We start from the raw sequence: 14,769 nt of genomic DNA, 5'->3' as shown, positions 1-14,769 counted from the left end.
GGAGAATCACTTGAACCCAGATGGTGGAGTTTTCAGTGAGCTGAGATCGCTCCACTGCACTCCAGACTGGGTGACAGAGGAAGAGTCTGTCTCAAAAAAAAAGAAGCTTATATTTGTTGATTTCTTTTACAGAAATGATCTGGCTCTGTCCCTCAGGCTGGGGTGCAGTGGTGTACTCAGAGTTTACTGCAGCTTATCATGTCTAGGTCTTAAGCAATCCTCCCACCTCAGTTTCCTGAGTAGCTAGGACTACAGGTGCACAGCACCATGCCTAGCTAAATCTTTCTAGAGATGGGATCTTGTTCTGTCACCTTGGCTGGTTTGAAACTCCTAGCCTCAAGGAATCTTCCTTTCTCAGTCTCCCAAAGTGCTGAGATTACAGGGGTGAGCCACTGTGCCCAGTTTTAACTTTATTATTCTTTCTTTTTTTATTTATTTTTGAGACAGAGTTTTGTTCTTGTTGCCTAGGCTGCAGTACAGTGGCAGGATCTTGGCTCACTGCAACCTCTGCCGCCCAGGTACAAGTGATTCTCCTCCCTGAGCCTCCTGAGTGGCTGAGATTAGAGGTCCTTGCCACCATGCTCAACTAATTTTTTGTATTTTTAGAAGAGACTGCATTTCATCATGTTGGCCAGGCTGCTTTCGAACCGCTGACCTCAGGTGATCCAACCACCTCAGTCTCCCAATGTGCAGGGATTACAGGCATGAGCCGCCAGACCCCGCCTTAACTTTATTTTATAATTTATTTTTTGTTTTTTAAATACAGGGTTTCACAATTTTGGTCAGGCTGGTTTTGTAGTCACAATCTCAGGTCATGTGCCCACCTTGCTCTCCAACGTGCTTGGATTACAGGCGTCACCCACCATGCCCAGCCACCTTTATTTTTAAAAATCAGAGAGACTGGGCCAGGTGCTGTGGCTCATGCCAGTAATCCTAGCACTTTGGGAGACTGACGTAAGAGGATCAGCTGAGGTCAGGAGTTCAAGATCAGCCTGGCCATCATGGTGAAACCCCATCTTATTAAAAAAGAAAAAAAATCAGAGAGATCCGTGTCTACAATTGTAAAAACGAGGTGCTGGATAATTCCCCCCTGCCCCACCTTTTTTATGAGATACAGTTTCCCTCTTCACACCCAGGCTGGAGTGCAATGGCGTGATCTTGGCTCATTGCAACCTCTGCCTCCCAGGTACAAGTGACTCTCCTCCCTAAGCCTCTGAGTAGCTGTGATTAGAGGGCCTCGAAAAAATGCTCAACAAATTCTTTTTGTATTTCTAGGAGAGACCAGGTTTCATCATCTTGGCCAGGCTGCTTTCAAACTGCTGACCTCAGGTGATCCACCCTCCTCACCCTCCCAAAACGCAGGGATGACAGGTTTGCTCTGCCACACCAGGCCTTAACTTTATTTATTTTTTAATTTATTTTCTGTTATTTAAAGATGGGGTTTCACCCTGTTGGTCAGCCTGGTCTTGAACTCACAATGTCAGGTGATTTGACCGCCTTGGTCTCCAAAGTGCTTGGATTTCAGGCGTGAGCCACCATGCCCAGCAAATTTTATTTTTAAAAATCAGAGACATTGGGCCTGGTGCTGTGGGTCATGCCAGTAATCCTAACGCATTGGGATGCCGAGGTGGGTGGATCACCTGAGGTCAGGAGTTCAAGATCTGCCTGGCCATCATGGTGAAACCCCATCTTATTAAAAAAAAGTAATCAGAGATATCAGTGTCTATAATTGTAAAAACGAGGTGCTAGATAATTACCGCCCACCCTGCCTTTTTTATGAGATAGAGATTCCCTCTTGTCACCCAGGCTGGAGTGCAATGGTGCAATCTTGGCTTATTGCAACCTCTGTCTCCTTGGTTCAAGCGATTTCTCCTGCCTCAGCCTCCCAAGTAGCTGGGATTACAGGTGTCCACCACCATGCCCAGCTAATTTTTTTATTTATTTTATTTCTATTTTTTAATACAGAATGGGTTTCACTATGTTGCTCAGGCTAATCTCGAACCTCTGACTTCATGATCCGCCCACCTCAGCCTTCCAAAGTGCTAGGATTATAGGTGTGAGCCACCATGCCCAGCTTAATTTTTTTTTTTTTTTTTTTTTAAAGATGGAGTTTCACCATGTTGTTTAGGCTGCTCTTGAACGCCCTACCTCAGGTGATCGGCCTGCCTTGGCCTCCAAAGTGCTTGGATTACAGGCGTGAGCCACTACACCTGGCCAATTTTTGTATATTTATTAGAGACCACAAGGCCATCGCCCACCCTGGGAGGAAGGAGAGGAGGCCAAGCGTTTCCTGGTGCATTCCCTGCCAGCCCGACTGACTCACTCAGCCAAGGAAACTCCCAGGCCCCGCCTGGACCCCGAAGCTGCCGAGGTCCCAGGTGAGGAACCCCACACACCCGCGTCTGCCCTGTGGCCTCCGTGGGGTCCGTGTAGCCCTGGGAACCTGGGCCGGCCAGGGCGGCGGGGCTGGGACTGAGCCCCCCGGTGGTGCTTCCTCCGGGATCGCCCTGGCCCCAGCATCCCCAGCTTCCCGCGCTGGGCTCCAGTTCGCCAGTTGCCCGGCAGGAGAGCTCAAACTATGGCGAGAAAACCGCCAGATCAGAAAGCGCCTGTCGTCAGAGCCCGAACTCTCGCGGGAACAGTCTCCAGAGGCGCGCTGCAGGAGACGCGGAGCATGGCGTGGCATGGGCAGCCTTGGAGCCAGCTGAACCCGCAGCAGGAGCGCGACTTGCAGGAGCTCATCTGGAGTGTCGCCGGCCTTCAGGATGAGACAGACCCCAACTTCCAGCTCTCCTTAAACTTCATCTTGTCCAACTTGTGGCGCGGGGCGGGGCGGCGGGTGCGGGGCGCGTGGGGTCACGGCTCGGGGCTGGGCGGCATGGCTGGGGCGAGGGGTCCCTGGAACAGGACACACTGTGGCGGGGCACGGGGCTGAGGTGGAGGAGGCCTCGGGGAGGCTTCGCAGGCCCTTCTGCATCCCGCTGGACGCTGACCAGGCTCTGGGGGAAGGGTGGGACTGGGTTCTTGGGGGCCGGGGTCGTGTGCCTCCAACCCCAGGGTTCTGGGAGGCCCAGGCAGTACTCAAGGCCAACCTGGGCAGTGTAGCAACTCCATGTCTATATAATTTTTTTCTTTTTAAGTAGAGAGATTGTATTCTCACTGATTCCTGCTCCTTGGTCAGCCAGTACAATTTCCCTCTCACTCTGCTTTCCTTTTTCCAAAACGCATGTCAGGACACTGATTTAACCTGTCATTACTGTCTCTTCTGCTTCCACTCCAGCTAGCATGCTGCATCCCTGTACAGCTCCTAGCAGGTAGCACAGTAAGTCACCTAATACAATTGCTAATGTGGTTTTTCTTTTAACTAATTTCTTGTTTGGTTGGTTGATTGGGTTTTGTTTTGTTTTGTTTTTAAGACGGAGTCTTGCTCAGTCGCCCAGGCTGGAGTGCAGTGGCGTGATGATGGCTCACTGCAACCTCTGCCTCCCAGGTTCAAGCGATTCTCCTGCCTCAGCCTCCCCAAGGCAAGTGCCACCATGCTTGGTTAATTTGTGTGTGTGTGTATGTATATATATTTTTTAGTAGACACGGGATTTCACCATGTTAGCCAGGATGGTCTCAATCTCCTGACTTTGTGATCTGCCCCCCCTTGGCCTCCCAAAGTGCTAGGATTACAAGTGTGAGCACCACGCCCAGCCTCCTGTAACTAAGTTTTAAAGACTTACGGAGTTTAGATATTTAGGTGGAGTGAGATCTCCTATTTTTATTTATAGGAGATGTAAATTAAACAATACTGTAGTTCATTATCCATAATGAAGTTATTAGTAAAAGAATGTTAATGTTCTACCTGTTTGATTTCAGTAAAAATCTTCTTGAATAATGATTAGGTTTTCAAAACCTGTAGTCTTAGTTACCTTAATGATCATAGCCCTTAAAGTGTCTAGTTAGTTGGTTTATAATAGGTATACAGGGCTTTCAGATTCTTTTAAAACATGCCAAGTTTCCGAAGTAATAAACTGAATTCTTAACTGTAACTTATAAAAATATACAATGTGTGGAATAGCTTATACAATACAGAAACATAAATGCTGAATCCCAAGTTATTTTTCTATTAATATTTCTAAATGACAGTAGGCAGATGTTCATCATTTTAGAGCTGGGAGAGACTTAGAGGTTACTATTTACTTTCATAAAATGGAACACTACGTTACCTATACCTAAATTATAGGTAAAGTGGTGTTCCATTCAGCCATTTACTGGAATAGAATCAGATGTGGTTTTCAGTAGTGAAATTTTATTTCTTTTAAGCACAGATTGCTGGCTGTGATAATGAAAAAGGCAAAACGTTTTTTGCATAGGCTATGCTATATACATATACATTAGGCTGTGCTCTAATGTTATGATGCTTTAAACCATCAGAAAAATGAATATGTTTACATTTTTTAAAATTGTGGCCATTTAGAATTCTAGGCCCTAGAAATTCAAAAATGAGTAAGTTATAGCCTCTGTCTTTAAGAAAGAGACAAAAGTTAATCACAGTATAATATATGATAGGGATTTTTATAATTCCAATATTTGTTAATTTGGATGAGGAAAACATTGTACTAGTCTCTAACTGAAAAGTAGCATCTCCTTCCATTATGAATGAAGGCAGAAAACCATAGGAGACAGAGAACACTCACCTTTGAGACTGAGTTAATTAAAGTGTTAAATGTTTTAGAATATCAATTTAATAAATGTTTCAATATTTTTAAATTATCTGATTGTATTTTATTTTGAGTCTTGTTAAGTCTTTTTTCTTTTAGTTTTGAGATTTTTTTTCAAAGATAGATATAATAAAGCTGATGAAGTTCTTCGGTCACATTTTAGAAAAGACAGATGATTTTGACTCAGGAAAATACTTGATGGAAGGTGAAGAAATGGACATTGGTCCAGACATGGACACACCAGTAAGTGACAGTAGTTTTGCTATTAAAAATTTAAATACACACCAGGTGAAAGAGATGATTTTAATGTGTCTTTCCACCCTCGGTCAACTAAACTAAAATGGGAACACTCTTAACTAATCTAGAGTCATTTATCATGGAAGTCTGGTTAGGATTTTGCACCAAATCACTAGTATTAAGAAGTTACAAGGGGGTGGGCATGGTGGCTTACACCTGTAATCTCAGCACTTTGAGAGGCTGAGGAGGGAGGATTGCTTGAGCTTAGGAATTTGAGACCAGCCTGGATAACATAGTGAGATCTTATGTCTATTTTTAAAAAATAGATTGTAAAGAAAGATGTTGTTTGGGCACACTGGGCACACTGGCTCACACCTGTAATCCCAGCACTTTGGGAGACCAAGGCAGGTAGATCACTTGAGGCCAGAAGTTTGAGAGAAGTCTGGGCAATATAGTGAAACCCCATCTAGTAAAAATACAAAAAATTAGCTGGGCATGGTAGCATATACCTGTAATCACATCTACTTGGGAGGCTCAGGCACGTGAATATCTTGAAGGTTGAGGTTGCAGTGAGCTGAGATCATGCCATTGCACTTTGTCACCTGGGTGACAAAGTGAGAGACTGTCTCCAAACAAGAAAAAGAATAAGTGAAAAGGGTTGAGTACAAGTATCTCTTAAGGACGTGTGATCTTGGGACATTTTGCCACCAAAAATAATTCCATTCCTTATTGTTTCAATGTTATAGAAAAAGAGAAAAAGTAATAATTATATACTACAATATATTACTTTTATGGGATGTCCAAGTCATGGCTACTTTAACATGTCTAAAACAGACTTCTTAATTTCCCCACCTGCACCTTTGATCTCTATTCTGCCTCCATTGTGTTCCTTCCCTGCCTTCATCATGTCAAATGGCACCATCTTTTGTGTAGGTACTTGCCCCAGGTAAAAAGCTGAGGAGTTGTTTTTGAGTTTTCTCTTTCCCTGATTCCCATCTAACTGATTAGCAAATCTTGCTGGTTCTACCTTCAAATATATATCCTAAATCCATCAACTTCTCTATATTTTTGTTATCACCTCCCTAGTCCAAGTCACCATCATTTCCCACCTAGAACACTGCAACCATTCCCTACTGTCTTTCTGCTTCTACTATTGCTCCCTACAACCTATTTTCCACACTGAAATCAGATCAATCACTTCAAAATAATGAAATCCTGTGGGAGGGGAGAAGGGAGAGGGAAAAACAAACAAACAAAAAAAAATTACAGTAAGATGATACTGGCTCTAAAATATGCCCGTGGCTTCCCACTGCAATTAAGAATAAAATCCAAGCTTTTCAAGGCCTTAAATGATTTGGCCTTTGTCTTCACTGTAAAGATCTAGTACTCCCTTCTTTGTTCATCCATTAACTTTTTCTTTCTGTTCCTCTAATGTGCTGCTTCAGTCTGAATGTCTGTGTCCTCAAAAAATTCTTAAGTTGAAATCCTAACCCCTAAAGTGATCACATTAAGAGGCACAGTCTTGGCCAGGCATGGTGGCTTACACTTACAATCCCAGAACTTTGGGAGGCCGAGGTGGGTGGATCACCTGAGGTCAGGAGTTCAAGACTAGCCTGGCCAACATGGTGAAACATCCCCTCTACTAAAAATACAAAAATTAGCTGGGCACAGTGGTGGGCCTGTAATCCCAGGTATTTGGAAGGCTGAGGCAGGAGAACAGCTTGAGTGAGACTCCATCCCCCTCCTCCAAAAAAAAAGAAAAAAAAAAAACAAGAAAAAAACAGAGGCATAGTCTTTAGAGGGTGATTAGGTCATGATGAGTTGCCCATATATTATCGTTCCCAGAAAGCTTCCTCACCCCTTCTAATGTATGAGGACACAGTCTGAAGGCATCATCTATGAACAAAAAAACAGACCCTCACCAGACACTGATTCTGCTGGCAACTTATCTTAGAATTCCTAGTCTCCAGAACAATAAGAATTAAATTAATGTTGCTTATATATTTCATTATAGCACCCTGAATGGACTAAGATATGTGCCAATAGCATTCGACTTCAAGTCCTCTGCTCTTGCTTTCCCTCTCTCAGGAACCCTTTCTACCCAGCCTTTCACATGGCTATCTTCTCACCCTCAACTCTTTGGCTGAAATGTCAGAAGGTCTTCCCTGACTTCTTACCTAAAGTAGCCTCTCTCCCAGTCACTCTCTCAAATAAGTGATAAGCTATTTGCACTTATCATTTCTTGAAATGATATCATTTATTTGCTCGCTTGTTTACTGTCTGTCTCCCCCTATTAGCATATAACATTCAAGAGCCCTAGGCTTTTGTCTTCTGTTATATCCCTATTGCCTTAAAAGTGCCCAGCACAAAGTTGAAACTCAATAAAACATTTCCAAAATAAGAAATTTTAATGATTCAAACAAAGCAGTTTCAATAATGGGTGAAAACAAGTCTGAAGAGTACTAATTTATGAATAAATGTAAACTTCTTTTAGGACGCATGATTGTGAGAGGAAGAGAGGTACAGCAAAAGGTGGAAGACGACCAAGGTTATGGAAAGGTCATTACAAAAGGAGAAAAACTTGCTCCTTAATTCTCTTTACATAAGGATCCTCTTTCAGAATTAAAGATGTATTGCCCTGAGACAAGAAAAAGCAAGGATACATGAAGATTTAGACACCTGTAATCTCGATAATCCCAGCACTTTGGGAGGCCAAGGCCAGAGAATCACTTGAGCCCAGGAATTTGAGACCAGCCTGGACAACATAGTGAGTCCCTGTCTCCACAAAAAATGAAAAAGAAATTAGCCAGGCCTGGTGGCACCCGCCTGTGGTCCCAGCTACTTGGGAGGCTGAGGTAGGAGAATAACTTGAGCCCAGGAGGTCAAAGATGCAGTAAGTCATAATCACACCACTGCACTCCAGCCTGGGCAACAGAGTGAAACATTTTGGGAAACTATCAGAAAACTAAATACTGCAAGCAACCATAAAGATTAATCTTAACAAAATGTTGAGTAAAGAAGCAAGATATAAATGAATACTTAGTACAATTCCATTTATAGGAAGTTCAAAAACAAGCCAAACTATAATGTGCATGTTCACATACAATGATGTGAAACATTAAGGAAAATCAAGGAAGTGGCTATCTCTGGGGAGGGAAAGGAACATGTAATCTGAAAAGGTGATATATAGTAATACCTCTAACTGCCTCTATGTACTGAGGACTTCAAAACCAAATCGTCCTAAACAAACTAGTCTAAGCAACTGAAAAAGAAGACAGAAAAGAGCCCTCAGTGAATCTCTACACCTGATTATATTCTGGGCTACAAGCAGTGATTTTTCTTCAGAAGGTAAACAATGCGTGAAATATTTTGGAAGCTGCCATTAAATAATGCCGAAGTTTATTATTTAAAATTAATATTTCATTAATGTACCTTCCTATTTATCACTAATTAAGACTGAAGAGTTTGGCTAATTAATCAACTAAAATACAAACAAGAATCTGTTTTATCCCGGAGGCAGATTCGAAAGAGACATTCTACTTACATTATTTATAACTAACCTGTTTTTTCCTACTTACAAACCGATTGTTATTCTATTTATGTCCTCACACGTAAACAAAGCATATTTGAAATGCTGAAAACCAGTAGAGAAAATTTTAAACAAGGAAATCTCCTAGGATATAAAGGACTGGAATGGAAGAAGGAAAACGCTGGGACACTGTCATCTATGCAAACTTTCCTGAAGCCTCAAAAAAAAAAAAAAAAGTGAAAAAATGTACTTATTTCTGTGAGTTTTTAGGTATCAAGTCCATGATTACCTAGTTATCCAATTTAAGTCTCAAATATGTTTTCAACAAAAGCCAGCTTTCCCTGCCTTTACTGTGTACAACTCTTGCTGAAATTTATCTGAGATTTCCATGCAAATGCCTACCTATTCTCGATCTTTCACCACCCCAAGTCTAGAAAGAGGCTCAGAAGTGAGCGATCGGGAGTCAGGCTTAACTCCCAAATCTGTGACTTCCAAATTCCTCGCTCCACCAGAGCTTCCAGAGCGTTTCTATCAGTACTCCCAAGCACCAAGCGAAAAGCTGCGGTAGGACGCAAAGCAGTGACCATAGGAACTGGGCTTCAACCTAACCTCCCAAGAAACAGGGGCAACGCGTGCTGCTGAGCTTCCGGCCCGCAGGTGTGCCTGCCGCTGCCCCTCACAGCGACTCCCCCGGCTCCCGCCCGCCACGGCCCCGCACCCGCCACTCTCGCCCACTTGGCAGCCGGCTTTTCGGAGACCTTCCGGCGCAGGAGCAGCTCTCCCTACCCTGCGCATCTCCGCAGCTTCTACCTGGAGCTCCGGGTCCCTCCCCGAGCTCCTCGGCCCGCTGGCCTCCCCAGATCTCATCCCCGCGACTGCCAGCTCTCGGCCTCCGCCGGGGATACGAGAATCGCCCCGTCTCCATCCTCCGCCCCTTTCTCCTCCCTTTCCACCCCCAAATCGTCCTGGCCCCGCCCCAGCGGAGTCGGAGGAAGGAGGGAGCCTGTGGAAAAGAGGCAGGGGCAGTTAGCACCAGCCGGCGCCGCCGTTGCCCCGCCCTCACGCTCTGTACCGGAGTGGGGCTCATCTTCCACCTCCCCGGCGCCCCAGCTTTGCATCCGTCCCACGCGCCCCTGGGCTCCGTGCGCACGCGTACCTGGCTCGACCTTTCCTCTCGCGCTGACTACAAGCCGTGTGCGCGCACCTACGCACGGAGCGACGCGTACGTCCACTTGCCTGCCTTACAAGGCGCCTTGGAGGGGCTTCTTCCTGGCCTGTCCGCGCCGCAGAGGCGCACGCCCACGCAGCGCCTAGACGCCCGACCCGAGCGTTCCGTCTCCTAGTAACCAGCGGCGAGCCCCCTTTTCCAAGATTCATTTTTTATTCCCTGCCTGTGGCGGTCGCACCTGGATAGAACGCGCATGCGCAAGGCTGTCTGTCGCCGCACCTCCTACCTTCAGCTTGGAACACCTGCTGCTTCACGGCGGTGGCTTTGTGCCACTTTTCCCAGGGCTTGGACGTCGTTCTGGACCCACGTTCGGTGAACCGGTTACTCCCAGAGCTGCAGCCAGGGCCCATTTTGAGGGAGCCTTCCAGGTCCAGTCCTCCCGCTGCAGCCTGCTGGTAGCAAGCCGACCTGTCCGGGTGAGCACGGGAGCTTGGGGACCACCGTCTCAGTCAGCTCTGCACGATCTGGGCTGAATCAGAAAGTGGCAGAACCAGCAACGAAAGTCCAGATTCCTGACTGATATTCCTTTTCCACATGCCAGTCCTTTTCCAATGCCCTTACTTTAAAGTGGACAAATGAGCTTTTTGGTGAAAAAGAATGAGGGCTGCATTCTTCTACCATTTTTTTGGAGCCCAGCATGGTAAAAGAAATTCTTCTTAATATTTCTTAATATCTACCAAGTTCCTTCTTAAATAACCCAAGAGTTTCTGGATGATAATGGTGACTTTATCTCCTTTTCCTACACATGACATAGATACTAGGTTTTTACAGCAATTCTCTGATGACTTTGATATGTAGAACGCTGTGTATTTCAAAAGTAAGCTCTCATTTGAGGAGACTCACAATTTCTGTTTTTGCCAGATGAGTACTCATTTTTTTTCCCCACAAGATATCACTGACAGGGATAAACAACTTTTATGTTAGAACGAATTTCGTCATAAAAATACATTTAATATAAGTGCTTTGTTTTTCTAATCTCTCTTCATCGTTGTTATTACATAGTCATATATTTTGTCACATTTATTTTCAGATATCATATACTTTGTAAGTTTAATTAGATACCAAAAAAAAGCGTCCCTGTTACTTCAAGAGGTTGGAGGACACAAGGAGCACATATCCTCTGAAACATTATTTTTAGTTGACAAAATAACAAACTGAGAAGTTGCGTTAGAGGGAATAACATATAATCTCATTTCCTCTTCAGATACTAAGATTATTTTGAATACATTATATCGTATTATTAAAAACAAATAGGAAAGAATGTTCTAAGTTTAAAACTATCAGTTGGAGTTGAAGACTTGGGGGTGTGGGGAGATTATTAATATAAGATGTAGGAAAGTACTTCCCTTATGGAAAGAATAAGAAAAATTTAAGCACTTATGTATGCCACCTAGATGGTACTGAAGATTCTTTGGAATGTAGGGAAATGATCATTTTAAGGTGAAGAGGGTGAAAAGACTTTCCTTTTTTTCTACCAAGAACTGTTGACTTTGTCCCCTAACCCAAGAAAGTAAAAATTTCCTTCCCTCTGTGGCACAGTGGTCATGCCTGTAATCTTAGCACTTTGGGAGACCGAGGTGGATGGATCACCTGAGGTCAGGAGTTCAAGACCAGCCTGGCCAACACGGTGAAAGCCCATCTCTACTTAAAATCCAAAAATTAGCCGGGCGCAGTGGTACACATCTGTAATCCCAGCTACAGGGAAGGCTGAGGCAGAGAATCACTTGAATGTGGGAGGCAGAGGTTACAGTGATCCGATATCACGCCACTGTTTATATTGTTTTCATGAATAGAAATTCTCAATTATGAGTAATCAAACTCACCTGTTTTCCCCCCTTATTGTTTAAGCTTTTTAGGTCTTGTTCAAGAAATCCTTCTTCCCCCCAAGGTAACAGATACATTGTCCTTCATTTTCTTCTATTGCATTTACAGTTCTGCCATTCACATTTAGGTCTTTAATGCATTTGCACTCCACTTCTGTATTTAAGATCCTGCTTTACTTTTGTCTGCATAATGAGCCATCGTTCACAATACTATCATACTAAACTTAGTCTGTTCTATCTCCTTTGCCTTATAGTGCCACCTGTAACATATGTGAAGTTCCTGAAATTCCTAAGTCCAAGTTGCACCTCTGTCACATTCTACTGATTATTTGTTCCTGTACCTGTACAAGGTTATTTTTATTACTTTAACTTTGTGGCATATTTTTTTAAAAAAATTTTTCTGATAGAGACAAGGTCTCCCTGTGTTGCCCAGGCTGGTCTCAAACTGCTGGACTCAAGAGATCCTCCCAACTTTGCACACTGAGCTGACTACCATGGGGAGAGATTATTAGCCCCATTTTCTAGATGAAAAAAAACAGGAAGAAGTAAAAACACCAGGTCATAAACCCTGATCCATACGACTTCAAAGTTCACTCTATTTCTACTACACCATACCATAGAGGTTTAGTTAGAAGTATAACTTCCTCTGAGTGACTTCCAACAGATAGGCCAGTTAGATGATAGAGGGAACTAATAGACTGAATCACAAGCTCTGATGTTCAAAATAAACAGTTAAACAATTATTTTATGCTTTTCTATGTACGTACTCGATATAACCCAGGTGGGCATCTGCCCAGTAGAGTAGATCATTGGTGTAATCAATGGTGATGCCATTAGGCCACTCTAACTTGGTGGAGATAATCACAGACTTGTTGGTTCCATCCATGCCTACTCTCCGAATGTATGCACGGTGACCCCAGTCTGCCCAATAGATGTATCTGTCAGGGCAAACACAAAGGGTCAGTCCCTGATGTCAAAAGAAGTCAGTAGCCAAAATATACACCTTTTTTCCATTTAGAGAAATGGAGTCTACATTCTCTAGAGCCCCTCAGAAAGGAAAGAGAGCTAACAGCAAATGATCTTTAAAAGAAAAAGGAAGGGGACAAAGTAGAGAAAGTGCTCACAAACAAACATAATTCACTGGATTCAGTGGCTTCGACATGGAGAGTCCAGTAAAGAAATTGGTTTTTCAAAACTGCAATTTTGTTTGCATGCAGCCAAAATACACGACTTGAAAAGTACAAAAGTGTGTCAGGTCAAAGAAAATGGAACAGCTGATGATGATGTGAAGAAGCCATGCTTCTACTCATTACACTAAGTGATTTACCCAGTAGGAAAAGCAGAAGACAGACCCCAGGAAGACACTGGCCTTGAGACAGCTACATGAACAGCCTTTTTGGTAACAGAGGAGGACTAGGGAGGTGAAAGAAAAGCCCAGGATTGCAGGGAGACAATTACCCATATTGAGGGTGAAGGACAATTCCTCTGGGATTATCAAAGCAGAAGGTGTTGTTGGCATCCACACAGTGCTGGGCCAGCATGCGGCGGTGTTCACCATTTAGGTCAGAGACAAAGAGGCTATCCAGGTGGGCATCCAACCAGTAGAGCTTTCTAAAATGGAGAGCCAGAAGTTAACCAATACAGTTACTTTGTGAAATGGTACATACTTAGCCACACAGTTTCCTATCCAAGCTACCTGAGCATCACAGACCGTTGTTAGAAGGCACCTTTCTTCACACAAATGAGGGCAGGGGAAAACAGGAAGTTGGTCTTTCTGAAGGGAGGCAACAGAGGGTACAATACTGTGTGCAATAATTCCCACTTTAAGGTGGTGTCATGTAGGAAATGCTGGGGCCACACCTCACATCAGGGGTCTGGTTTTACTTTCCTCATGCAGCATAAGGCACCCTCTCCAGGCAATGCAAAGGCTTAGTGGAATAGGGAAGCAGCGGTGAGTGTCATGAATTACAGTTTAAACGGTAGAGTCAAGGAAACAGACTTGTCTAAGTGTGTCACTGAAACTGCACAGAGAAACTCTGATTTGTGACATCCTTAAGATAAAGATTATGACATCTGTAGGATAAAGAGACATCCCTGCCTCTGTCAGACAAGCTGTCAAAATGAGTTTCTTAACCTGTGACACGTTTTACTTAATCAAACCTAAGAAGCTTTAGAAATGTATTAGGGTCTGTTAGAAACTGCTACCCCAAGGATATTTCAGTTATAAATATATTTTTATTCAATAAAATTTATTTTTTCTATAAGGTTCTTAACCCAAGGTCTTTACCCAGAATCAGGGAAGCCAGCTTTGGGGATCTGTGTGCTTTCTAAAACAAATGTGAAATTTTAAGAGTATAAATGCCTAATTGCTGTTATCCAGCAAGGGACTCATGGCTTTCACCAGAGTCTTAAACTATCCATAACCTTCCAAAGGGTAAAATACCCCTATAATGAGAAGGTCACTTAGGATTTGATAATCAATTCCAACTGGAATAAGAATGATTTCCCTTCCAAAAGACTTGAATGCCTCTTTGCAATAAGTGACCCCTTATCCATTCATACTGGATATCTGAACAGTTTAACTTAGGTCAGTAGCATCGTTTCAGGCTTGAGCAAGAAGGAATGAGTATGCATATTGTACAAGTCTTGCCAGTTAATTCACTTGGGTAAATGGGTAATCCTGATGAATGAGATGGCTACAATCTTGGATTCCATCATTGTAAACACTAAGAATAGTAACAGTAATAGTAGCTAATTGTTGAACACTTGCTAAATGCCAGGCCTTAGACCAGGGATTTTTTAAAACATTATATTATTTCAGATCACAATAGGCTTAGAAGGAGTTGCTATTACTATTCTTGTCATATTATTATTCCTGTTGCTATTACCATTCAAGTGCTGGCACACTGGCTACCCCATAGGGCACTCTACTCTGTTCAGCTTACTGCTTTCCCATTAATTTCTCTTTATTCCACAATCAAAGACATCCTGTAAACAGATTCTTTTCAAGAGAACATGGAGAAGACATTCCATCTCCACTACTGGAAAAATTAAGATGACTGAGAGCCAGCAGTGTCTTCCAATGTGCATAATGGTTTAAAAAGTTATGTCAGGGCCAGGCACAGTGGCTCACGCCTATAATCCCAGCACTTTGGGAGGCCGAGGCGGGTGGATCACGAGGTCAAGAGATCGACACCACCCTGGTCAACAAGGTGAAACCCCGTCTCTACTAAAAATACAAAAAGC

The 14,769-nt window shown here is 43.5% G+C and overlaps 1 protein-coding gene and 1 long non-coding RNA gene across 2 annotated transcripts in view; one reads left to right on the top strand and one right to left on the bottom strand.

Annotated features, from left to right (window-relative positions):
• The first annotated feature begins 2,952 nt into the window (after nucleotides 1-2,952).
• Nucleotides 2,953-8,475, top strand: LOC135273670 (uncharacterized). Its single transcript, XR_010341485.1, has 4 exons — nucleotides 2,953-3,322; nucleotides 3,417-3,524; nucleotides 4,870-4,949; nucleotides 7,438-8,475. It is a non-coding gene; the product is annotated as an uncharacterized LOC135273670 (long non-coding RNA).
• Nucleotides 8,476-10,021: 1,546 nt separating this feature from the next.
• Nucleotides 10,022-14,769, bottom strand: part of LOC135273584 (low-density lipoprotein receptor-related protein 2-like) — an 86,987-nt gene continuing 82,239 nt past the window's right edge. Inside the window, exons 42-44 of the mRNA XM_064372773.1 lie at nucleotides 12,982-13,134; nucleotides 12,291-12,461; nucleotides 10,022-10,169 (exon numbers count right to left, since the gene is read on the bottom strand). Of these exons, the coding sequence (XP_064228843.1) occupies nucleotides 10,022-10,169; nucleotides 12,291-12,461; nucleotides 12,982-13,134 (472 nt within the window). The remainder of the gene's footprint in view (nucleotides 10,170-12,290; nucleotides 12,462-12,981; nucleotides 13,135-14,769) is intronic.

This window comes from Aotus nancymaae, unplaced genomic scaffold, assembly GCF_030222135.1.
Source record: "Aotus nancymaae isolate 86718 unplaced genomic scaffold, 86718_ANA_hifiasm-v0.15.2.pri h1tg000008l, whole genome shotgun sequence".
NCBI classification, from domain to species: domain Eukaryota; kingdom Metazoa; phylum Chordata; class Mammalia; order Primates; family Aotidae; genus Aotus; species Aotus nancymaae.
This window is presented reverse-complemented; position numbering and strand designations above follow the sequence as displayed.